Genomic DNA, 26,149 nt, shown 5'->3' with positions numbered 1-26,149 from the left:
ATCAGAACATCAGCTGCACCCTGTCTTCTGTCTGATAGTGTTTGCAGGATGCTACAATTAGCAGACTTTAATTTGACAAATGGGCTTAGGAGGTCAAATAAGTGGTATGCTATGAGTTACTTTTAGCTAACTCTGTAGGCGAGGAACAAGGTTCATAAGCAGGGGCAGACTGTGGGTGAAGGCAACCATCAGTATGATGCTTCTATACTGGACTGTTCTCATATTTATCACACTTTACAGTCAGCACGATCAATTTGTCCGAGCAGATCTCGACGGTTGAATTAATGATTGTATTTTGTTGATAATGAAAAATATATTTACACTGATAATATGTAACATAATGAAGGTGTCTGCAACTGTAAACCTGCACATCTGTAAACACACACACAGTTTGTCTATCACTGTCTACTATGGATGCAAGAAATCGACATTGCTTGCCTTAAAGTATCAATTAAAAAGTAGATGGGCTGTTTGAAATGCTGAGAAGGTAACGTGGCATGTGTCTGTCACCATCACTGGCAAAATAGCGCCGCTTATGCTAAAAGCAGATTTTTCTTTTCTCTCTGCAGCATTCTTACTAGCAGAGCCTTAAGTTCAGGTTATGCTCAAAAAGAACTACTTCGTACAACGTGTTGTCTGACTTCGCCTGAAGGCAAAAGTGTTTGTAGCTGTTGCGAACGGCCGCTCTGGAAGGTGGCGCACAAAGCACAGCCCTCATCGAGAGGAGCGAGGCATGGAAAAAAGAGAGCTTGAGAGGGAAAGTTCAAACCCTGGCTCATTTCTCGCCTCTACACAGCTGGACAGTCACTGCGTGAAGTGGGTGTGAATGTCGGGATTGTTGGTTAAAGAAAGTTAGAGAAATGGCACAGCCCCCCCTAATCTGATGTTGGAAAGGTGTGGCGGGACGGGATTTCCAAAGCTACTCGATCATCTAATGAGCAGGTCTCATAAAGTGCGTTTGGCAGCTAAGCAATTTGCTTCTTGTTCATCAGGATAGATAGAGAGCTGTATTGATGCCCTAAGGGAAATTGCAGTGTTGCAACAGCAATTCCCATATCAAAAACACACATAACTCACACTAAGATGACATATTGTGGGTAAGAAAAACCCAATTTTAACAATACATACACAAGCGCATAAAAACTACTGTACTTGATTAAAAACAGAATAAAGTAGACTAAGATTTAAGATAAGATAGCTCTGACAGTGCAGATTAAAGCTGACTCTATTTTCGTTCTGCTCTGATAAACGTAGATAAAAAAAACACTAAACTGTTGCAGCTGCAGGTCTTTAGATGTCTTTATGTGTTGCGGTCCCAGATGGCTGCCGACCAAATGTCCACCTCTGATCAGCTGAAGATATGCTCATTAATGTTGTTGATCAGGTGGAAAGGTGCCTCCTAGCACATTTTTTTTCTTCTTTGCATTCGATTGACTCAAGACATGGGGCTTGATTCTCATTAATGCCGTAGATTTATGTGTGGTGTTTGTCCAGGCGTGCATCTGAAAAGCCATAACTGATGAATAAGTACACAGATGTTGTCAGTTGAGAAGGGTCCTTCCTGTAGCTGCACCTCATCTTCGCTGACGTCCTCCTGCGGGGGTTTTATTGAGCTCCCTAACCATGACCCAGAGCCCACCACAAGATGTACGAGCCTTTCGACTTTATTAATTTCCTTCAGCCCTTCTATCCTGGGGATAGACAGAGGTTATTAAGAGGGAGGGAGCTCAGTTGTTCTACGTTAGCATACGTTGTTTGTGATTTTCTTTGTGTCTTCTCTCATCTCTCCATTTATCTGTTCTTTTGCCATCGTTTTTTCATAATATTCTCCCCATCCATCTCAATTTTGTTTCCCAGGCATTATTCTTTCTCTTCTTTGTCCTCCAACCGTAAGAGTGAAAGCTTTATCTTTGAATGTCTGAGCTCTCCCCTGACTTTGCTGTGATAATGCTTGGTGCAGGTCGCAGTTCACTCACCTCGCCCTCTGTTGCTTCACACCCCGTCTGTGGAGTTATTGCCCTCGTCCTCTATGCAAAGGAGTGTTCAGTTGTAATTATCACTCAGTATTTGATCATCTCCCTCCCCTGCCTGTCACAATGTCTCATCGGGTTGATGGTAACATTTCCATTACATTAAGACGAGCAGCCACGGCTGCGTGTCGTGTGTGTGTGTGCGTCTGTTTGTGTGAATGTGCTCGGTGGTGCGTTCCTATCATTGCAGTAGCAACGAGATTCCTCCCTCCCTCATCCATCTTCAAGCGCTTGGCTGGAAATGACATGTCGACACACAACGAAACACATCGTTGCTTGACACTCAGAACACACACACACACGCCCGCACACACACACACACTGGGAATGGAATGGAATTGGATTGGCAATGGAATTCTAATTAAATGGTTCGCATGGGTCCCCCCTGTATTTTCCCCCAAATGGCATGCTAATTGAGTTGATGCAAATAGGGACTCACAGTCTTAAAGGTTCAAATTGCTTTGTTTTGTTTTTTTTGCTGTTGCACAAAATGTTGCATGCAAAGAGCTCAAGTACAAAGAAGGGAGATGGAGAACAAAAATGAAGGATGTCATGAATGAATCAACCTTCTTTTCAGGATTGGCCTGAAACCAGGGTTTAACATTGCTCGTGCACGTGCGTGTATACACGTTGTTTGCAAGCACATTCTTTAATAAGCACCTAAGCTCACGGCAGTGGTATTATTAAAGAAGGCCCTCGCCTCCCATAAAGTTCCCAGAACATTCTCATTCCTGGGGGCCGTTGGCAGGAAGGTTGGAAATGGTGAGCTCCTCTTTAGCTCGGCAGGGGTTGAATCGATAAATCTGTCATTGTTTATTTTATAAAACTTCCAGTCTTCACCTCTGGGCGCTCCCACAGTCTGAGGCTAAACACTCAAGCTGTTCATGTCGGCCCGCTCAGTGTAGGATTGTTGGCCAAATGCTGTGAGGTGAAAAGATATTGTCTTGAATAAAGTACGAGCTGTACATGACCAAGTTGCCAGTGTGTGTGTATGTTTGTGTATGTGTGTGCGCTGCCATTTTTTGGGGCTGTGTAGCAACCTGGAACGTTCCTCATAGTTCTCTTTTGCATCACTTTGCTTCCAGAACATGTCAGCCTGATAACATTTTTTCTTGTCTCTCACCCTTTAGGTGCTGGCTTTAGAAAGACAGGTCTTTGACTTCCTGGGTTACCAGTGGGCCCCAATCCTCGCCAACTTCTTCCACATCATCATCGTCATCCTCGGCCTCTTTGGCACCATCCAGTACCGGCCCCGCTACATCGTGGTGGTGAGTACACATAGCTGAGGACTAGTTGTCCGTGTTAAACTCTGTAAGGTCTGTCACATAATCCTATCCCTCATGGTTTTTGTTAAGCAGCGTCACATCACTTTGCATTAGTCCTCTGCCTGTGCATCTGATCGGACATGTTGTTGCCTTTCCTCTCTAATTGCAAAGTGTGTTCCACTCTCTTGTGCATTGTGCAACACCCTTAAATCACTCTAATCCCAAGGTAATTAGGGCTAATTAAAGGGGGTGGGGGGGTGCTGGGGGGGGGGCTAAGGAGCTCATCAGATTTATACTCGGCGTTGAGTTTCTGGACAGAGAAGGTCATTCTTTGAAACACGGTGCAAAGCATGTGCTGCCTGACTCCTTTTGTTAGAAAGAACCAGGATGAAGCGTCATGAATGTGCTTTTATTGCACTTCAGTTTTTATTTCAAACCGTAACGGTCATCAGCGGCGTTAAAAGACTCTTTGGAGCAGCAATGGGGGAAGCACAGATGGCAACGTTAATGACAGGAAAAGATTGGGGGAGTGACAAAGAGATAGAGGGGAAGAGAGTAAATAAAGAGAGACAGGGGAGATGGAGGAGGATAAACCGTAGCCACACAGGATGTGATGAAGAAACAGAGGAAGCAGCAATTGAAGGAGAGGAAGGGGGGAAAGCAGAGCTATTGTCTCGTGTCAAGTGGAAAAAGGGAGACGGCAAGCTCAGGGGTTTCATGACTCAACATGTATGTTTTTACGAAGGTGCTGTTCTGCCCTCCGCTCTTTCTCCGACGCCTCTGACATTTAAGCGCTCAATTCATCATGAGTCAGAAGATTTCACAACCTTCACAATGACGACTCTCTCTCAGTCGGTGAATACAGCTCAGCGTCTGTCAACAGTTGGCTGTCTGACTGTACAATTTCATAAATGGTTGAAAGTCGTGAACTTAAATCAGCCTCAGCTGTTTAGAAACCCGCAGCTCCCTCGGGGCTTCAGTAAACTTGCTGAACTTATCGGCACCTTTGGAAAAAAAAAAGTTTTGTTTTTCATACGAATGTATTTGTGTGTGTGGTGTACACAGAGCATGAGGTGTGTGTGTTAATGCATGTGTACGTGAGAGTAGGTGTGTGGGAGTGTGTGTGGGATTCCGCTGTCCACTGACTTTACTTTGCTCAGGAGCTCATTCATTCAACTTGCCATTTTCTCCAGTAGCTGTCACATCCTGTTTCTGTTCAGTTCGTCTAGTTTCCAAGGAGCTAATCTGTCTGTGTCTCTGCCCTCCAGTATACAGTATGGGCCGCTCTGTGGGTGGCCTGGAATGTCTTCGTCATCTGCTTCTACCTGGACGTAGGAGGCCTGTCCAAGGTGAGACATGAAAAATTTCAGTCTGCTGTTTTCGCCAAATCTTTCGCCATGTCGGGTGGCTTTGTCTGTGCTGTGATGACTGTTCTTTCCTCTCTAAGGTCATGGTTTCAGGCTGGTGGGGGAGTAAAGCCTGATTTACCTTCCACTGTCCAAGAGTTGCGCCACCTACACTCGTTGTCTCTTTAGGCATGTTGAGAACCGTGTCAGAGCTGACAAACACGTACCACAGCCACATAAAATACTTGTTTCTGATTGGCTGGCAGGTCAAAAGCCTAAAGATGAACACAGGTTGAGGGAAGAGTCTCAGTAGTAGTGTAAAGTATTTCACTTTTGCCAACAAACATGAGTTATTTTTTTAGTTAAGCCTGTGTCATAACCCATTTCACACTGGAGTTTTCAAGCTGAAGAACTTCTACACGCACACAGGTTAGCTTAATCATGCAAAGCGGGTGACTGTAATCAGCCCAAACATTTCTGCTTTCACTGTCAGTGAAGATGCATTTAGTTCGGCTTTGCCGCCGCGGTAATGGCGTCATTGCAAGAGAGCGAATAAATAAACACATAAATCAGCCGGCGGATTTGTCTGTTAGTCTAAGAGGACACTTTGGTTGACGGTGTTACCTCTATTCTGAATTAGTCAACAAAACAGACTCACCTGCAGAGATCCTTAGCGTTGCTTGTTCTTCAGTTAGCTATACAGTTAAACAGCTAACCGTCGGTTAAACTTACTACAAACTTTTAAAAAGTAGATGATGATTGGAGCACATGTGTATATTGTGTATATTCTTCCCTCTGCTTAGTCTTCGTCTGTATATCAGGACACCTCGATGTGGCTGCACACTCCACCTGGACACAGCAAAACCTGTGACTGGTCAGCATTGGCTGCACTCTATTCTGCATACCTGAATCTGGTCCAAGTAGTTGTTTTTTGATAGCAGGTGTAAAGAAGGCTGCGTTTTCAGTCATACTCAACAAATTTACCTTGTGTGACTCATAGCAAAGCAGTTTCCAGTGCAAACATTGTCCTTTCATCATGGAAAGGAGAGGGGTTCCAGCAGAACAGGGGCAGGTGAGGGCAGTGTCGGTTCTCTGGAAGTCAACGCATCACTCTTGTGTTTGCCAGGAAAAACACTCAAGTCTGAGTTTGCTTTAAAAATGATTCGGCTTTAATTCTGACCAATTTCTCCTACAAACCAGACATATGTAGCTGCTCTAATAAGAATTTTACTAAAATATAGATGTTTTATTGAGCATTCTTGAGCTTTATTAGTGCTGAGCATATATTTTAGCTGTAACTTGATATGATGCACTGCTACCAGGTGATTTTTGATGGTCTGAATAACAGACACAGTCCAAGTAAACAGGATTACTTGCGGTATATAAAGAGTGCATGACACAGTCAACTAATATGAATCCACCAAACTCTAAATCACTCCCTAAGCTTTAGGGATCATCATACAGACCCACAGCTGCAACACCTCAAAGACCGTTTGTGTTTCTCGTACACTGTATGTGTGGTGCGTCTGTGCTGGTTGGGGGGGGGGGGGGCGGGGGGGTCAAGTGGGACCTCACAACTTCATAGGTAAATAATCCCCCTCCCAAACCACCACGCATGTACATCCAGTCTTTTAAATTTGTATGTACACTTCCATTTACACAACCTGTTCATTTACCCACCCTCCCTCCACATGTCAACTTGTCGTCTCTCATTTATTTCACTCCGCTCTCTGCTCCTTTGATCTTTTTTAATTTATTCCATGTATTTTGCAAGTTCCATATCTTGCCTTTCTCATTTCAGCGCTCTCTCCTCTCCTCTCCTCTCCTCCTCTCCTCTCCTCTCCTCTCCTCTCTCCTCCCGGCTATTGATGGGTGTCTTGCCCAGTTGCCTGCCTGACCATTGAGAATAATGAATTCATGTAGGCAACATTCATCTCACACCAGTTCAGACAGCCAAAATGAATTTCAGAAACACCTTCCCAAGCTCTGGCGACTTTGTCATTGTGTTATAGACCTTGGCTCCATCAAGTGTGTCTGTGTCTCACTGTGTTTGTCTATGTGTGCGTGTCTGTGTGTGTGTGTGGTTGTGTGTTCCTGCATGGTTCCTGCTAGAATAATGAGGCTTGTAGGGGCCAGCTGCTTGGGCTTGGCATTAACCCGACAGATGGAGCCAGCCTGGGCTCCCAGCTCTGCATATGGTGGCCAGGAGGAGAGCTGGCTAATGGAGCGCACCCACCCACCCACACCCAGACACACACCCCGACCCACACCCCCATGCACACATGCACAACCAAACTTGGCACATAGCTCTCGGAGAGGTCCCAAATACATTTTATTATAAAACACAGTCAGCTAATTCCACCTGACTTGCCTTGACCGATGTTGACAGGACTGTTCTGGAGGGTGTGTTTGTATGTGTGTGTGTGTGTGTGTTAGCGTGTATCGCTGACAGGGCTCTCGAAGTGAGGGGGCAGGTTGTCAGAGTCATATGCCACATGCTCTGTCACCTCCTATTGATCCCTTATCCCCTCCCCCATGGTGCAAGACAGGCTGACAGACAGACCCCTGCTACTCCGCGCACACCTCTGTTTTAAACAGTCCGCAGTCATTCACTGCCTCTTTTTATTCATTCTCTCTCACACTCTGCACACAGTGACATGGAGACTTTTGATATGTCTGCACGAAGCTGTCTGAATTTCAAAATGCTTCTTTCTCTCGCTATTTCAGCATTTCACACTCAGTAAACCAATAAATAAAATACCCAATATGTTAAGCTCTGATTCTTACAAATCTCTTAGAAAATAAATTTCTCATGCTCTAACTTTTGTTCACCGTGATTGTTTCAATCTAGATTTTATTGTCCCAGAGGGAGATTTGTTCTCACAGTCAGTACAGCATAAAAAGCTAAACCTAAATTGATCTGATAAGTGACATGAAAGGATTCACGTTCAATTTGATTCGATAAAATGCTATCAAACCCCAATGCTGTTCCACAGTGAGTGAACCTCCGTTAAGTGGAGATTTATTACGTATGCCTGCACTGCTTCTGTCCCTGTGATGCCTCGTTTTGATTACCAATATGGCCGATTGCACAGCACAGGCGTTATCAATAACATATTCATGTTTATTTTGTCAGACGACTTTGTGAGCATGACAGGGATTTGAAGGATAGCTCGGTGTGACTCAGCTGCTTTGCCCGGGTTAACAGTAGTGTATAATGTCGTCCTTCTTTCTGTGTTGTACTGCAATAAAACAATTTCCCTCATCAATAAAGTTTTCTGAATCTGAATATTATTGACGTAATGGAGAATGGGGTAAATCCGAAAGACTTCACACAATGTCCCCTGGTAATACTAGGCCCGTGCAAATAGGGCTTTATGATATGGACAAATGTAATTTTCACATGTAAATGAAGTTTTCAGATTCATCCGCCTCACTGTGAATATAGTATCAAACACTCCCCAGGCTTCCTCTCTGTCTCACCCGCCAGACACGGTGACTGCAGACCACCCTCAACACGGTCTCTCCAGTTCAGTATGCAACCACCATGCGTGCACACCTTTTGTGAAATGCAAGTAAATACAAGACTGCCATCGGAGCCAGAAGAGTCTACTAAACCCAGTTAGCCACTCGCGTCTGCTCTGCACTGTGATCACACAAACCCTTTTCTCTGGATTTCAGAAACAATAAATCATGAGAAATAAGATTCTTATCATTTGATGTTTAGCTTTATAGAATGCCTTGTGTCTCTAGTGAGACAGGGTTGTCTCCAAATATGTATTGACTTTTGTTAAAGAAAATAGTTTGAACAGTATCAGTGGACTAGATTGATTTGTTCTTTGGGGTGCACGGGAGCATAACAATAACACTCCTGACAGTAAGTTGCCAAAAGCTTCTTGAATATTGACCGCTGACGTGCTGCAGCCATGAGTGCGGCTACAGCTTTGATAGAGATGCTTTCCTTAGCTTGCAGGCTTAATCAATGGCATCTGTCATTAGTCTTCACGGTCCTACAATTGACCTTCATCCGCCTCTGTTTTTGTGACTTTGTGAGAGACGAGGGACAGTAGAGACACAGGATGATGGTGAGTGATCGACACAGAGGGATCATAGGCAGTAGCATCATCTTAATGTTGTTCATGACTCCTGTTGCAGTTACTTCCACTGACTTCACAGATCTGTTGTTGAAAGCTGTCGCTGCCAGTGATACTGTATGTTGCTGATGTGCACATGTGAGTGTGAGTGGGGGTGGGTGTGGGTGGGAGTCGGAGATGTTTCCTGACAGCACTTGGCTCTGTTAATAATGCATGTCTTGTCACCGAGGGGCAGATGCGGGGTTAGATTGCTGTATTGGGGTATTGATTGGTGTGAGCATCTGTGCGTCTGTATGTGTGGGCTCATATGGCTCTGTGCAAATTGAACATCGCCAGCGCGTACAAGAGCTTCATGTATAAAATGATGGATCTAAAAGTTTGAAAACTAAATCAAAGAACTTTCCTCTGAAACAGCAGGATTGGTCGGCTCAGACTGACTAAGGTTCATGGGCTCGTAGCCTGTGTGTGCATGTGGCTCATGGGCTCTAGGTGTCTCATATGTGTTGTTAATCTTCAGTTAAAAATATTGAAATGTATTTTTTTTTTTGCAATTAGCTCTCACAAAGAAACATTCAACACCAACATCTCCTTCCTGAAACAGTGCCTCTGTTACTCTAGATAAACCACAAAACACACTGTCAGCAGTTTTCAGGGATTATTTATTCACCAGGGAGGAGTTCCAAAGAAAACTGTTGACCGTGAAGTCTGCGGATTATCCTGAGGAACAGACAGACACATTGTTTCTAGAAAGTCTTGCTGCTGTTTTGAAATGTAATGTTTTGAACACATTAAGCACCACAAACAGAATTCACTTCATGTCAGCTGTGTAGGGTTGATGGCAGAAATCTTAAACGCGATTTTCACTAAAACTGGGCAAATACTTCCAAAACCAAAAGTATATACATGGCTAGACACAACTTGTGGTAAGTAATAAGATGTGTTTTTAGCCATGCTAGCAACATGGGGATGGTAATATCAATTGAATTACAATTACAATTAGTCATTGGCAGACGCTTTTTTTCCAAAGCAACCTACATATGAATTCACACACCAATGGCACAGCATCAGGGGCAGTTTTGCCCATGGATACTTCAGCATGTGGACTGCCGAGGCCAGGGATCGAACCACTGACCTCCTGATTGGCAGACAAACGCTCTAACTCCTGAGCCACAGCCGCCCGAATTGAACACATCCAGACTGAAACATCTCAACAAATACTGGATGGATTACCATGACATATTTTACAGATATTGCCCAGAGGATGAATCCTAATGACTTTTCCTCTTGCACCACCACCAGTTAAAAGTTTAAACTTATTCAAAACTCTGGTTTCTGACCAAATTGCAGCTAAACTAATTTCCATCAGCCTCAGCAGTACTTCATTGTCATGTTGGGTATGTTAGCGTGCTGATGTTAGCATTGAACTCAAAGCACTGCTGTGTCTAAGTACAGCCTGGCAGAGCTGTTAGCGTGGCTGCACAGTCTTCGTCTTGTTTGTAACTGGAAGAACCAACCCTCTGAGCAAAAGAGAACAGCCATAAAAACCATCCAATCTACCACAGGTGTCCAGAGATAAGTTCCCTGCCTCCTGTACAACATGGTTTGCTCATGAAGAATACATGAATGTACATCATAAGTAATGAATACAGTCCAAGCAAAGAAGTAAATGTTTCTTTCTCCTTTCAGGACAGCGACCTGCTGACATTTAACATCTCAGCCCATCACTCTTGGTGGAGCGAACACGGGCCGGGTTGCGTGAGGAGAGAGATGCCACAGGCTCCGGGGGTCCGCACCACAGAGAGCCACTCCTACATCACCGTCATGGGCTGCCTCATGGACTACCAGTACATCGAGGTCATGCACAGCGGCACACAGATTCTTGTTGCTGTGAGTACAAGCTGGCAGTGTGGCTCTACACTCTGTTCACATGCAGATACATACGAACATACAAGTGTGAACACGTCACAGGAACTCATCATATTTCATACTCCACACCAGCAGCAAACTCACTCACCGTGGGATTTCATGTACGTGAAAGGTGAACATGATAGAAGGGAAGGTGATGTTTCTGTTTCCCTTCAAGCACTTTTCTCAATATAATTCCACAGCGGTCGGTTATTTTGTCTGTCGCTGCCTCCCTTCCTCTGCCCCGGTCACTGGATGAAAAATTGATCTGTTGTTTTGTCTGGCTGGGACTCAGACCTGCCAGCTGCTAACAGGTTACTCAAACACTGGAAAGGCTGTTATTGTCCTCTTTATACAGCTCTGTATGAATACACATAAAACTCACATCCTGCCAGCATGCACATTTGCACACACTCATGTATAACTGACTAATCTGATATTGGACGGGGGCCAGGACCTTCTTAGTTGCCAGCACAGCAGGCACTTGGGTTCAGACATCAACATTACACACATGTACTCACAGTGGCATTCGCTTGCATACACTTTGACTCAATCGCAATGTACGTAAACGCACTCACACCTGTTTTTCTCACTTGTTGGCAATGCATGTAGACTGGATTTAATGATGGCGGTAGGTGAGCAAGAGAGAGCTAATATGCAGAAGCTTCATCAGCCATCGGCGGGTTTCAGAGTTCTGTTGGTTTTCATTCTTACCATCTAATCTTGAGCTAATTTACACCTGGGAGAGCACCGTGAATGCTGTTAAGTACATGGCAGATTAGAAAGCTAGCGGAGGGAGCCAGTGTAGAGAAGCGCTGGATTGTACTATTCATCCCATCACCCCCATGGAGAAAAGGCAATAAAATGGCTGACCTCACTTCATAGCCCCAGCTCTTTCGCTGAACCTCATTAGCCCTTCCACTATAGGCAGTGAATTGGTTTATTCCTCGCTGCACGTGAACTTTTTTGAAAGATGGCAACACTTCTTAGCCTGCGTTTTTACATGCCATTGTCCGAGCAAGCATTCAACGGCATCAACGTGGGAACAGCTCTCGAGAAGAGCAGAGAAATTTGTGCTGAAATCCCAGCGTCACAAATGGCATCATTTTCCTTGTGTCCTCGCTTCCTCTCAAGCTAAAAGCAGGGCACTGCCAAAGAAAATAAGAGTCCTTTGAGATGTCCACTCTTGTTGTGGTTTGTCCTTATTCCTCTCCGGTGGAGGAGAGGGCCAAGCAGAAAGAAAGAGTTGAAAGGCTGAATGAAAACAATAAGAAGAAAGTGGGGTGTCCCTTTTGTCTTTGTTAGAGGGGTTTCAAGGTCGCCGTGAGAGGCCATTAAATATTTAGTTTGGGCTCCAAGGAGCATGTTTCATTAAGATGAAAAATGTGGATCCATTGGCCAGCAACGGAGGCACCATTGTCATCTGTCTGCTCAGATTCATCGTGGGCTAGAAATAAGCCATTCAGAAGTGAAGGATTTGGTAACGTCAGCTCTGTGTTGTTGCCTATTGCCGCTACAGGCTACATTCAGCCAAGAGGTATCTTGAAGGTTTAAAGGATGAGCTTGGAGTGGAGGCAACCTTTTCAAACTGGGATAATGTATTATTCATTGATTCATCACTGAGAGGAATATTTTGCTCCGTCTCTGCCCTTATCCTAGTCTTTGTCGCCTTCGCTGGAACCCAACTCGTCCTGCAGTGCATATTGCTATTGAACAGCTTTGGTTTTCTTCAACTGCCATAAATATGACTGAACTTCCCTGTCAGTGTACTCAGCAGAAAATCCACACACACTTCTTTTCCTCCCATCCTATCCTCCCATCACCCTATCTTCTTATGCTCCTGTGCACCGCCTTTCGCTGTTAAATAAAACAGTCGAGTCTGAGAAAACGTCTCCGGTGAAATGGAGGCTAGTTAGGAAGAGAACGTACGAGAGAGAACAAGAAAAACTGTGCGAGATGTGAAATTCAGTTTACATCTGTAGACATAACTCCTACACACTAAAGGGAGTAGTGAAAGATGTGAAAGGGTTGTCAGAGCTGCTGAGCTTCTCATAAAACAGGCAAAGAAAGTGCTCACACACACACACACACACACACACACACACACACAGATATATATCATTTAGCGCCGGTTATTGCTGCCACAGGCAATGCTTTCTTCTGTTGCCTCTCTATTCCCTGGGAACCTGCATTGGGAGGATTGTGTGGAAGTTGATAATGGGAGGAGCGGCAGCCTGCGTCATTCTCTCGTTCCATTGCTCTTTTCCTATTTTTACATCTGTCCGTTCTGTCTGTCTCCCTGTCTCCTTTTCCTGCCCACTGTTTGACCTTCATGTCAGTCAAGTTCCCACTAAGTTAAATGACAAACATGACAATGCGCTTCTCTCTCCCTTGCCTGCTTTTCTCACTCACTGTCACTTTTGCTCCTTCTCTCGTTTTCTCTGGAGCTTCGATGGCTCCGTCATGTCAGTCTGCTGTCTGCGTTATAGTGCGGCTTACTTGACACCAGGGGTCAGGGTAGTGTGGGGGACGAATAACGGCCCCAGGTTAATTAGAGGGGTCCCCTCAGCAGGCCTGGTGTGGGCACACCCCTATGATTATCGCTTAGGGCTGTGCTTTCCTGTTGGGTAGGGTGTGTGTGTTTTATGGTTGTTGAGGTTCACTCAGTTCAGCGGCATGAAATGAGAATCACCCTTCTCCCGCCCCCAACCCCTCACTCATCCAAAAGGTCAGGGTGCTCGCTTTGATAAGTCCATTAGTCCGTGTTGTGTTTTCGAACTCTCATGCTGAACAGCCATCACCGCCGTGGTGAATATGTCTTTTTCAATTCATGTGTGTGCAGCACGGGGAGCCAACTGGAGGGATCTTTGATGTGCTCGTATTTGAAGTCCACTAATGTGTCCAGGATCAGTAAATGGCCATGCATTGTCTAGTACAATAATAGCATTAAGAACCTCTGCAGTGTGTCAGTGCTGACATTGCATTGTAAATGCACTGCAAGTTTTAGAGCATCTGCTTCAAAGGATTATAAAGATCCCGGGATTAAACGACTTATGATGCAGTGGTGAGCAGTTATAAGGTCTGCTGGCTGCTGCCAAAGACAGGGAGGAGAAGAGAAAGACCGCAAGACCAGAGGAGAGAATTAGTCTCCAGCGGGCCACTGAATATTGTGTCAGGCTACTCGCGGTACATCACAAAAACAAGACTGCCCGCCATTATACTTCAAAGGCTGTCTCTGCCAAGAGCTTTAATTGTTAATCTGTTTTGCAGGGAAATGGATTTTCCTCAGATTAATTTTACTCTAATATTTGGTCTTTTTAAACTTCTGAGAGTTGGCAAGATGAAGAAGAGGGAATAACGGGGAAAAACAAGCAGCATTAAAGGAGTAAACTTTCTCTAGCCTCATGCTTGTTTTCTCTCTGCTTGTCCATTGTGTACCGGCTGTTTTATTTATCTGTCTTATTTTGCCTTCTGTCCGTTTGTTGTCTTGTTTCAGAGAGAGACATTTTTCTCCATTTCACTGCTCATGTTTCCATCAAGGAATTGCATTCAAAAGGTTGATAGAAACAACAAAATTCCAATAAATCACAAGGTTTTACACTCGTTGGAGGTGTTTTTTGCCTTTTTTCAAAAAGTGCTAATGCGAGTTAGAGTAAGTAACGGGAGATGGAAACACCTTTTCCTGTTAAATTCAGACTCAGCAAGCATTCACTCACATGACTTGTAAGTTGTTTCCACTCGGAGAGAAGAAGAAGAAGAAGAAGAAGAAGAAGAAGAAGAAGAAGAAGAAGAAGAAGAAGAAGGCATTTGTGCTTTTGGCGTCCTACTGCCACTTTAAAGCAAACCTACATGGTTTAATTTATTCGCTTTAACCGAGTTGATAAAAACCTAATTCACATTGTCCTTTTTTCCTGTTTTTGCAACATTTCTAAAAGTTTGCTTCAAATTCACCTGAGAATTTGATTGACACACCGCTGCTGAGTTAGACCTCATCTAAAATCCTGTATGGGGTTGCGTGTGAGGAACTAGCATTGCTTTCTTTCTTCACACGGCTTTTATTTCGACATGGGCAGCCTCTTGTGTCTGTGTGTCGTGTTTTGGGACACCAGCTTGCTTTTTTTTTTTGCAGTTATTTGATGTGGAAGATGCAAATCAGCACAATAGACAGTTAACAACCTCATGTAAGCTGTATGGATCTGTGTGTTTGTGTGTGTGTGTGCTCACATTTGGAGAGGGGGCTGGGCAGGAAAGAACAGGTGGATGTGGTCTCTGCAGTCCCTATCTCATCATGTTTTGTCATTAAACATGCAGCTGCCCACAGACAAACACACACACATCTAATTTTCTGCAGGGACGCCTGCTCTTTATTGTGAGGCTGAAAGTCCTGTGTAATTAACCTACAAGACATCTGCACCACCCCCCCTCCCTCTCTCTTTCAGCTCTCCCTGTCGCCCACGTGACATATTTTACCTACGAATTCCTTTCATTATAGTTCACTTAGTGAATTTTCTCCAGACACAGAGCCACAATCAATAGTGTGTTAATTAGCCTGTAGATATCCACCACTGCACACACGTGCACAGGCCAGGCTGTGGAAAGGAGGCATCTTTAAATCCATATAAATTCAAAATACTAAAAAGCAGACAGATAAAGGGCTGCAACCAACAGTCATTGAATTATTGATTGACCTGTTAATTATTTGTTTGAATATTTGATTAGCCGCCTTTTAAAATTCCTGAAAATACTGGAAAAAATGCCCATCAAAATCTCCCAAAGGGGCATCTTCCACTTGCTTGTGCTGTCCAACTGACTGGCCAAGACCAAAACAAATTCAATTTGCTATCATATAAAACAGAGAAAAACAGCAGATTTGGCAAGTATGTTGCATTTTGGCCATGCTAGCTGCATGGCTCGAGGGATGGCAATGTCAGTCTGTCTGTCCATCCATTAGATTCAGAGGGAAATATCTGAAAAGCTGTTTGATGGACATTTTATACAGATGCGGGGTCTCTAGAGGATGTATCCTCCCGAAGTTGGTGATCCCCTCTCTTTTCCTTTTTCTAGCCTAACGTCAATTATATATCTTCTTAAGGCATGCATATCAAGGATGTATTTATGTTTGATTTCAGTGTGCATTGTCAAAAGTGGGTATGTGTCTTTAAGGACTGGTACGTTCAGTATAGACCCGACCTTCATTGGCCTATGCAAATGCAGGTAACCTTCTGTAGTTCAGTACCTGGCCATCTTCTCAGCCACACTTTCATGAATGCTTGTGTCCTTAACTTCTTTTTGCCCTTATCTGAGAAAATAGCACAAACACAGATAATGCTGAGCTATCACAGATATCTCCTTTAGTTTCCTCTATAACATAGTATATGCGTAAATGATGGCCCACTGGAGAACAGCATTGCTTTGATGCTTTCCCACATTGAGCGCTGAACTTTTGTTGCCCGGTTTCCTGCCATCTTGCTTCCTTCTGTCAGTTGTCCAAGTCAGTGTTCACTGCTTTACAACAGAGACAGAGAGCAGAGGGGAGTGATGCACTCACTGTTAGAGCAACAATAAAACAAAGGCACATGGAGAGGAGGAGAGAAAAGATGACAGAAGAGATTTGCACATTGAGGAGTGACAGTGATGTGGAGACCTGTGTATGGAAAGTGACTAACAGGAAGGAAAAAAGTTCAGCTCGGAAGGAAGAAAAAACAAATGATTGACAGCTAAATGAGTTGGTTTTGGTGTGGCACGTCCTCATAGACAGACTGAGATCGAGCCTCAGACGACATGCGGGGGCTTTATGAGCTTAATTAATTTGACGTTAGTCTCTAAAATGATCCCTGAAGTCCAGAAGTGACAGGGGGAAGTCAGAGAAGAAAGCTGTGTGTGTGTGTGTGTGTGTGTGTGTGTGTGAAAGAGAGGATTTACAAGCGTGATTTAAGGCCATTTAATATGCAAGGATATATAAGTGGAATTGTCACTTTTTATTGAGGACACTGACCTATATTGGTTAAGGACAGCCATGCCTCCGGCAAAAAGCCACCAAGTGTTCACTGCTCTGATCTGATTAGCTCCCTGTACATCACGCTAAATGTACCGAAGCCATAGAAAAAAAAAAAGCTAGAAGACAAAGTGGTTTAGGATCAGCCCATGGTGGAAATGAAAAGCAGTCACGAGTAGATAGGGTATATTATAGTCCATCCAGTGTCCAGACTTTCTTGCTGCCAGCGGTTATCAGTCAAGGAGTGACAAATGGTGATTTGCTGTCTCTGAGCAGTGACAGGCGCACTCTCGTTTGGCATTTACTAATTAAAGGAAATCAATGTCATGAAATATCTGGTCAGAATAGTCTGTTCACAACCGCTATTTAGTGTGCAGTGAGGCTTTAGGTAGCTCAGTATGTCAGTCATATTGTGTGGTTTTTATCCTCGGGGTGTTTTTCAGTTTAAAACTGACTTTATTTTGTTTCTGTCATCCTCGCCTCAACATCTGTGTGGTTTCATTGACTACATGTCTTTGATGAAAACATCTGTAGGAGGTGAGAGCTTCATTCTTCCTCCGCTGTGTTCTCTCTTTAAGGAAAGCAGATTCCTACACATGCATGAAGGGTCATTGAATGGAAAATGATGTGAATCATATGCTAAGCTGTCATATGAACACCTATAGGAGTGTACCATTGAGTAGTCGACTCCACCGAATTTGCAACATGCAAGCTGGGATTTGCAACATGAGGTAATTTCCTTTAATTGTGACACGTTTCTCTCATCAAAACAAAAACCGCACTTGCGTCCTGCAGGACTCTCGGCCGACAGTCACTTGTGAGACGTGAAGTTCTTTCCGTCTGCCATCTGTGGGTCGGTACTTGCAAATTGCTTTTGTGAAACAGGCCCCATGAAGGCGGTTTGAGTAAATGCATCCTTGAGTTTAAAGATTCATCAGACGCAAAAACACTGCACAGCGTTTTATCAGACTATGACACGGGGTTGTGCAAGTCTGGAGTAGTAGTCACGGCAGCAGTTATTTTATCCTCTGTCTCGAAGGTCGACAGGTTAACGGTGGAATTACCTTGTTTATGTTGCAATGTAATCTGCCAGGAATTTACTCTTACATGTATTTGATTAGCCAATAATGACTGCACATTGCATTGCGCCCCCCCCCAGGCCTCTGCATTTGCACTCCTGCTGTATCAACACAGTGGTCTCATTGAAATGAATGAGGAGGTTGTGTTTCTCCACAGAGTGGTGTTTTTACTGGCCCGATGCATTGTTCTTCACTACAACCATCAAAACACCAATTAAGAGGATATCTTTTGGAAGAGTGGCGTCCGTCCAGTAGAGCTGCAGAGACTTTATGAAAATTAAGCACGCGGCCACTCATGCATAGATATTAAGTCATACGAGCACACGCTTTGTGCACTTTTACTGGAAAAACACACACGGACATGCACACAGACACAATGCAGTTGAGAACAAGGTGTGCCCCCTGCTGTTAACACCATCTTGTGTTTGACACTAGCTTTATACATATGCTAATTCCCCTCCATTTCACCGCCGCTGTAATGGATGGGGTGAGACCAGCAATTAGATAGTGGAGAGAAAAAAACGGAGTGAGAGGGAAGCAGAGAGAAGAGTTATGTATCTTATCTAGCCCACACAGAGACAGACCCATTCTCTTTTCTACGACTCCACACCTGACTTTCATTCATAAGTAAAACATTTAATCTACATCTGGATGAACTTCAATAAAGGCCAAATATATTGCACGCATGAAAAATGGAATGAAGCCCAAATGATAGAGATGAAAGAACTGCAAACTGCACGTCATTCTTTGTTCCTCGTATAATTATGGAGGCCAAGCTAAGTTATAGGTTGAATGAATGTTATATAAATAGCCACCATCACACACAGTCGATCCCCCTTGGGTTTTGTGTTTGTGTACCCAGTGTGCGAGGAGGGCAGCGTGCCCGACGCTGTTTTAATTGGCATGGCAGAGTGCCAAATGATGGATGGATGGCTGGGTGGAGAGAGACTGTCTCTCAGTGTCTGTTTCTGAGTCGATGACAGCCATCTGCCAGTTCTACAGGCTATTCTCAGCACTGTGTGTCGGTGTGCGCTGTGCTGAGCTACTACTGTATGTATGCTCCCTAAGTCAACTCCGTAAGCATCGCCAACACAGATACTACAGTAAAGGAGTGTTGTGTTCACAGTAGAGCCGTGAACACAACACTGACACCTTTTAAGACTTTGCGTGTCTGTCCTGTGGTGCTGTGCAGGTAACATGGAGTGGGTTTTTAGAGGTTTTTTTTTTGTTTGTTTGAGCTGATGAGAACGGTGAGACTGAACCCAAAGGAGTGCCAGAAAACCGAAACAGTGAGCTTAAAGAAGGGAAAAACGACCCCTGTCACATTACACACAGTTATTTGTCCATTGTTATCATAAAAATATTGATTATAGATGCTTTAAGGCTCCAACTAGGACTCATTTTTATTTTCAGTTTGTCTGTTGATTATTGTTTTGATGATTGATTAATTGCTTAATCTGTAAAATGTGTGAAAATAATGAAAAATGTCCATCCAAAGCCATGTCCAAAGGTGACACCTTCATGTTGCTTGCTTTGTCCAAAATCAAAGATTTTCCATTTCCATTTTCAATTTTCACATTCGCTGAAAGCTGGAAGCCGTAAATTATTATTTTTTTTGCTGATGGTTCCCCTCGAGTTACTCTCGATGACAAGATGAAACGATACTTGATTACTGGAATTGTTGGCCGTTCAGTTTTCTATCAAATAATCAATTTCAGCTCAAGTGTTGCGCAGCGTTGCATCATCTGCACGCCGGCGGATCCCCGAGAACACGCTGCCACCACCTCTCAAATCGAGGCCGCATCACCACAAAACTCGCTCTTTTTCCAGATGTTCTGTACGATCTTTTTGTCCGTCAGCTGCTCATGAACCGCACACGGGCACCTCTGTGGAGTCTAACCTGTCTTGTTTGCTTGTGTGTTCACAGCTCCTGGGCTTCGTGTACGCCTGTTATGTTGTCAGCGCTATCACTGAGGAGGAGGACAGCTGTGAGTCCCTTAACCTCACCCTTACACACACACACACACACACACACACACACACACACACACACACACACACACACACAATCATTCTTGAAACAGAGCATTGTAGCAACTAATGAATCACACCCAGACCCACTCACACAGAGGAGATGGAGTTGAGGGGAACAGGGCTTCATCTTTCTTCACTCATCTCCCTTTCCTCCCGTCTCACCCCGCACTATCACTGCTCCTGCTCTCCCCTTTCTCCTTCCTCTCTCCTCCCCCACACCAGCTGGGCCCTCTTTCTCGATCTCTCCCTCCCTCCAAAACCAAAGACGCCATGTGTTCCCTCTCCACACCTCCTTCAGCCCATTCTTCCCTTCCTCTTTCACGTGTGCGCTCGGCGCCTCGTCTCTGCTCCTCGGCGGTCTGTGTGGTCCTCGCTGTTGTTGTAAACCCCCTTTAATGTACTCTGGCTTTCACTTTTCTCACTTTCTTCTCTCCATGTGCCCCCTTGTTTGTCACTCCAGCTGTCTGCTGCCTGCCTGGGATTGCACTTCCCCCCACTCCCTTGTTCACAAACACACCTTCCCTCCTCATGTCTGTCTCTCTTGCAGCTTGTCAAATCTGAAGTGGCTCCTCAGTGTGTTATGGAAGTACTCAAGCTCCTGTCTGTGTTGCCGTATGTTGGTCCGTGTTAAACCTTTCACATGGAGTCAGACAAGGGCAAGAGTTAGCCTGGACTGTCATGCATAAAGCAGGCAGACAGAGTGTGGGAAAAGTCGACGGTGAATCATGAAATGAGTCATAAGAGAAGACGGAGAAACCAGAGACAGACATTTTATGATGAATGACCCAGCTGCTGTGACCTCACAGGCAGCAGGTCAGAGGTCCTGCTGGAGGTTAGCCAATCAGAGGGCAGGAAACATTTGATCTAAGGGTTCAGTGAGAGTCATAAATATCTGATTAGCGCTGCGGTAGCTCTTCCAGGACGCACAGCGACGTGGACATGCGTGAGAATCTGGATTTACATGTTTTGGCCTTGTAAATTTTAGCCAATCCTTTGAACCCAAGCGGCTGAATGTATAAACTCTCTCTGAGGATTAGCTAAGATTAAATGGAGTGTCTCAGGTATTCATGCTAATTGTAAAGTGTCTGGAGCCTGGCTGTAATCATGTCAGTCCCTTTTGTAAGAAGCACAAACTCTTTGATTTGACAACAGCGTAATGAACAAAGCACTACATGCGCTAATTGCATCTTGAACAGCAGACTCTTGTAATTTGGGGGAATCGTGATGTGGTTTCCGTGTGTGTTCCTGTAGACCGCTGGTATAAAAGTCCAAGCAGTTCTTCGGTGGTCACATACCAGAGATTCACTGGCTGTGAGTGGTTAGCATCACCACCCCACCCTCCCAGCTCTGGGCAGTACCACTTAATCACCAGTCACCTCTAAGTAATCCCTGGAGGGCAATAGCATTTCAGCAGGAGGCAAGTCAGCTAAAAAGAAAAAGACTTTCCAACCTCAACGACTTTTCCTTTTCCTTTTGTTTGTGTGACATTTGTGCTTCGCTCATTCCCCGTGTGCACTGTTGGCACAGACTGTGTTTGTTTGAACTCATGGCGGACAGTCATCCGCACTCAAAAACAGAGATAAAAAAATAACAAGAGAGTGATCGGGAGAGGTGAGTTCTGGGGTGAAAACAGAGCATGGTGTGATTTCTGTTGGTTTTAATTATTCCACTCTGATCCAGGCTGTGCCGGGGTAAAACATTGCTACATCGCTACCAACTTCTGCTTCTTTGTTATTATAATCAGCCCTTTGCCCGCACACACACAAATGAACGTTTTTGTTCATGCAGACACAGGTGCACACACACACACACACTCACTCTTAGCAACACAAAAACCTGCTCAGGCACTTTGCAGCTCTCATTTTCCCCTTTCATTTGAAGTGTAGATTAAAGCAGGTTTCTGCATTGAGCTCCCTGGCTGCCTCAGCATCTCTCCTCCTACTCAGAACTTTTCCTTCTCTTTGCATCTCCCTCACATTGCCCTATTCCTGTGCCCCGGTTCCTCACAGGTAGATGGAATAATCCCGTATCAGGACCCAATTTTAGTGCGTTTAAGAATTCCTCGCTCTCCCTGTCTCTTTTCCCATCTCTGGCGTTGCGAGCTTTAATGAGGTGCGCTTGTAAAAAGTTAGAGGTCTCTGGTCACTCGTTGTATCAGCCTCATTAAGCGCCTTGCTGGTCAATAACTTCCACGGTTGATTGCACCTTACCTCAAGAAGAAAGATAAGTAGAATCCTCCAGAGAGGCAGAAAGAGAGGGAAGAGAGAAGGAAGAGAGAGGGAGGTGTTTGAGTCGAGGAGGGAAACAGGAGATGGGCCAATATGCAGGAACAAACAACACGAGACAAGATGAGCTTTTCACGAATAAGGAGATAAGACAGGAATTCCTCTCACGCCGAGCACTCTCTCACTCTCCAGGGAGACGGGTGAGTTAGATTTGAGTGCTCAGGCTTGCGTAAAGAGTAGCGGAATGAAACACACACACACGGGCACACACTCGCAAGAAGCCAAGAAGACACAATGGGCAGAATAACAAGCATCATATACCATCAGCTCAGGGTTTGACATAGCTTTCAGGCTTTATTACTGATACTGTGTGTGTGCGTGTGTGTGTGTGTGCATGCGTGCATACATGCGTGTGTGTGATCTCCCTTTTGATGTGACTTCCTCTTTCGCTTAAAAGTGCTTGTGTGTACATGTACACTCCCACACACCTATATGCCGCATGCGTTTGTGTGTTTAGCTGACTGTGTGTGACTAACTGTTGGCGTGTGTGCGTTTGTGTGTATTTGTACATGAGAATTTGTTACAGAGAGTTATCGGTGGTGAGCAGACACACCGACAGAGTGAGTGGAGGGGAAAATCCTCTTTTGTAAAGTAGGTCATGGAGTTAGAAGCCTAGCGCCGGGATAAGCTCGCTTTAGCATGTCTGCTAATTATGCTGCCGCCCTCTGTGCTGAGTCACATCCCCAGAAAATCCTCCAGAGCAGACAGAGAAACTGCGGGGATGGATGTCTAGGTGGCATCGTATCCTCAGGTAGTAGGAAAGATTGAAAAGGTCAAAACATCCAGACGGCCTCACTCTGTTTTTATGTTATCACCTCAAAATGTCTTAAAATGGGATCAAATAAGTAGAATATTCAAAGAGTGTGAGTAGGTCTTTTTCACTAGAACAGCACAGATAATAGAATAAATGGGGCTGAATTCCATTTAGTTGCTTCAGTTTCAGGATCCTGATATTGTGCATGTTGGATCACTGCCACACTGACTATTTCTGCACGCACAAAATATTCTAGTTTTTGCCCATTTTCTGCAAAAGACAGTGCTGCATATCTACTAAGCTGTTTACATGGCGAATGAAAATGAAGATTCCACTCGTATTCCTGTTAACATGCAGCCGTGCATGCTCCACTTATCAAACACAGCCGCCCTCTTTCACTTGTTCAACCATTTTCTTGAAAAGGTCGACGTTGCAGTATTTTCCTCATATCCAAAAACCTGTTGATATCCAGTTCATGCATAATGTTTAAAAGTAGATGTGATTCTCCCTCCGACCAGAAATGTGAGCTTTTCTTTGGTCTTTAGTGCAAGCTGTTGGCTTGGCAGTGCGCAGACCTGACCATAAACGGGAAAGAGGCCATGTGTCACAAACTGCAGTAAAAACCCCAACTGAGATACAGAATCTGAATGTGCTGTATATATATATATATGTCCTAAGAATGCTTGTAAAAGCATGATATGTGCATGCCCCACTTGTTTTAATTGGAAAATGGTCCATTAAAATAACCTAGTTAGTGAGTCCTTGCATGCAAGCATGTTTCTAATGTAATCATCATGTTTCCAGAAACAAGTATGGCAGATTGTAAACGATCTTAAGACATTATTTGATTACTGCGTGTGCAGACAGTTCTTTATTGACAGCTCCCTCACTCTCTTAGTTCTGTAGCTTACGCTTTTATCATTCTTCTCAGTCAGTAAAGCCTGATGTAATTCTGAGCATCCACCCAACATGACTGCAGCTTTGATCAGGCAGGTAATTGAAAACACCTGTGTGGGTGTGCGGAGCCTTTGAGCTGCATTTTGATGCAAATGTGTGCTCAAGTTTGGATAGAGTGGTAAATATAGTCAACATTATGCGTGCATTTTCCCACATAATCAGCAGGTGTGCTTCCCTGTTGTGTTACAGTGTTTTTACGGGCACTTGCTGGATCTATGTTCAGTTATTAACAGACACAGACAGAAACACTTTCAAGCTTTGTCTGTTTATTGTATAAATTAAGTTGTATGGAGAGTTTAGCTGGGTCTGTGCATGCATGAATATACTGTACAGAGAATAGAATAAAGGCAGTGCTGGGCTTTGTATGACACCCAGTCACAGGAAGAAATCAACACATTGGCAGCGTTCTCCTGGTCTGTCTTTGTGTGGAACCTTTCTCCTCTTTGCATAGATGATTAACTTTAAAGACACTCTCAGTCAAACATACCTGAAGTTTTCATATGCAAAATAACCAAGCATAAAACAGCTGAACCGCTCTTTAAAGTAAATGAGTGGCCTGTGTGGCAATGATGGCCGTGTAATGGTGTGTGAGGATGGAGATGCAGTACTGCAGAACAGAGCCAAGTGTGAGGAACTCCCTCCTCCATTGGCTCCATTCAGCGTGTGTTTGAGACAGAGGGAGAGACCACAACTGTGTCTGGTAACTCACCTCTTACAGCATTACAGCAGACAGGCTCTGAAGTCTTGAACTATCCGTCTGCCCTTTATCTCTCTCTCTCTCTCTGTGTCTTTGTCTCGGCCCGGTCTCTCCTTGTTTTTCTCCATCTTCCTCACACCACGCTCCTTTATTCTCACCAACCCTGTTTTTCCCTTCTGGTCTTTTTCCTTTTATCTCTGCGCCTGTGTTTCATTTCACTGTCAGTTCGCCAACCCCTTCACACACAAACACACGCACACACATGGTGGGAGATGCAGCAGTATACTGTAGTTTGACTCTCAGTGTCTCTCCTGGTTCTGCACAAGCCCTCTGATTTCCACCAGTTTCCACTTGAAGTGAAACATAACCATCTTACGTTACTCCCCGCTTGTGTAGGGGCTCCACATAGATGCCTTAACTATTGACCTACATACCTTTCATTTCTCACGTGTGTCCACACAAGTTAAAATCAGCAAGGAACTGAGCAGGATCACATGCATCGATCAACTGCTTATATCTATTTCCACCGCCTGTAACTGCAATAGAAAATTCCCATCTTCACTGGTATTTTCTTTTCAATGCATTGAAAATATTCAGTGGGCTGCGTAGAAGATCCACATTAACATCCGGGGTCAGAACAAAGCATGTTCTAATTAATGGGAAAAAGGTTCAGAGATGGGGATGGAATTAACAGGCTGACATACACAGTACAGTATGTAGGAGGGATGGAGCACAGGGTCATAAATGATGCTTTTAAAAAGGTGCACCACAAACAGCTTTGACACATAGGATGTCTTCATTAGCGTAAGAGCAGCTTCTGTCACTTCAGGCCTTGAGGCTCAGATTCTGAGCTTTAAGATGTTACATATGCTGTGATTCCCCCGTGCTAATTATAAAATTACTAAATTGCTTTCTTGTGCGTGGCTACTCATTTTTCAAGGTGTTCTGTAATGACCTGAAAATTTGACCTGTTCGGGAGTCCGTAGATCACCAAAGGCCATTAGAATTCTTCCTCTGGAGACCTTAAATATCCGTGCCACATTTCACAGCGATCCATCCCATAGCTGTCATGATATTTCACTCTGAACCAAAGTGCTGGATTGACTGACGGATAGACTGATGACGCCGTCCCCACAGCTGCCAGCGTGCCTAAAAATGGCAACCATCATTATCATCTAACTGTATTCCTCAGCACAGTTTATCATGGCAGGGGGATGCATCCCCACCTGCTCGTAATGAGAAAATCACTGGTACAGAAAAGATCAGGGAAGAGGTCTGTGTGTGTATGTGTGTGAGTGTGTGAGTGTGTGGTGGAAACCAGGGCAGGGTCAGTGGAAAGGGACAGCCCACCACCACAACCACCACTGCTACAGCACCCTGTGGCTCATCCTGCCCACCTATCAGCATTCAGCAGACCACCCCTGCCTCCTCTTATCAGGATGGAACTGATTTGGCCTTACAGTAGTTTCCATGGCTGGTTTGTGTCTGTTTTTCCCCCACGGCTGTTGGTTCCCAGAAAGTAACAGATCTGCCCACTTTTTTTTTTTCCGTCCTGTCGAACGAGGATCTGCTATTTGTTTGCTGTCTTTTTCCACTGAGTCAGGTTCAATCTCAGCTTCTCCTTTTCCTCCACTCGTGGTGTTTACAGACGGCTCACGGCTCTTGGACATGCTGGCCTCTTTCACGTGCACTCCTTCAGCCTAATCTG

General features: G+C 44.5%; 1 protein-coding gene across 2 annotated transcripts in view; it reads left to right on the top strand.

The window, feature by feature from the left end:
• The window catches only part of nkain4 (sodium/potassium transporting ATPase interacting 4), a 43,494-nt gene that overhangs the window by 13,308 nt on the left and 4,037 nt on the right, over window positions 1-26,149 (top strand). For both annotated transcript variants that reach the window (XM_076741294.1, XM_076741293.1), the window contains exons 2-5: window positions 3,161-3,298; window positions 4,564-4,644; window positions 10,422-10,622; window positions 19,642-19,702. In XM_076741294.1, the coding sequence (XP_076597409.1) occupies window positions 3,161-3,298; window positions 4,564-4,644; window positions 10,422-10,622; window positions 19,642-19,702 (481 nt within the window). The remainder of the gene's footprint in view (window positions 1-3,160; window positions 3,299-4,563; window positions 4,645-10,421; window positions 10,623-19,641; window positions 19,703-26,149) is intronic.

Source organism: Chaetodon auriga, chromosome 10 (genome assembly GCF_051107435.1).
Source record: "Chaetodon auriga isolate fChaAug3 chromosome 10, fChaAug3.hap1, whole genome shotgun sequence".
Classification (NCBI taxonomy): domain Eukaryota; kingdom Metazoa; phylum Chordata; class Actinopteri; order Chaetodontiformes; family Chaetodontidae; genus Chaetodon; species Chaetodon auriga.
The sequence above is the reverse complement of the archived record's forward strand: the minus strand, read 5'-3'. Positions and strand labels throughout refer to the sequence as shown.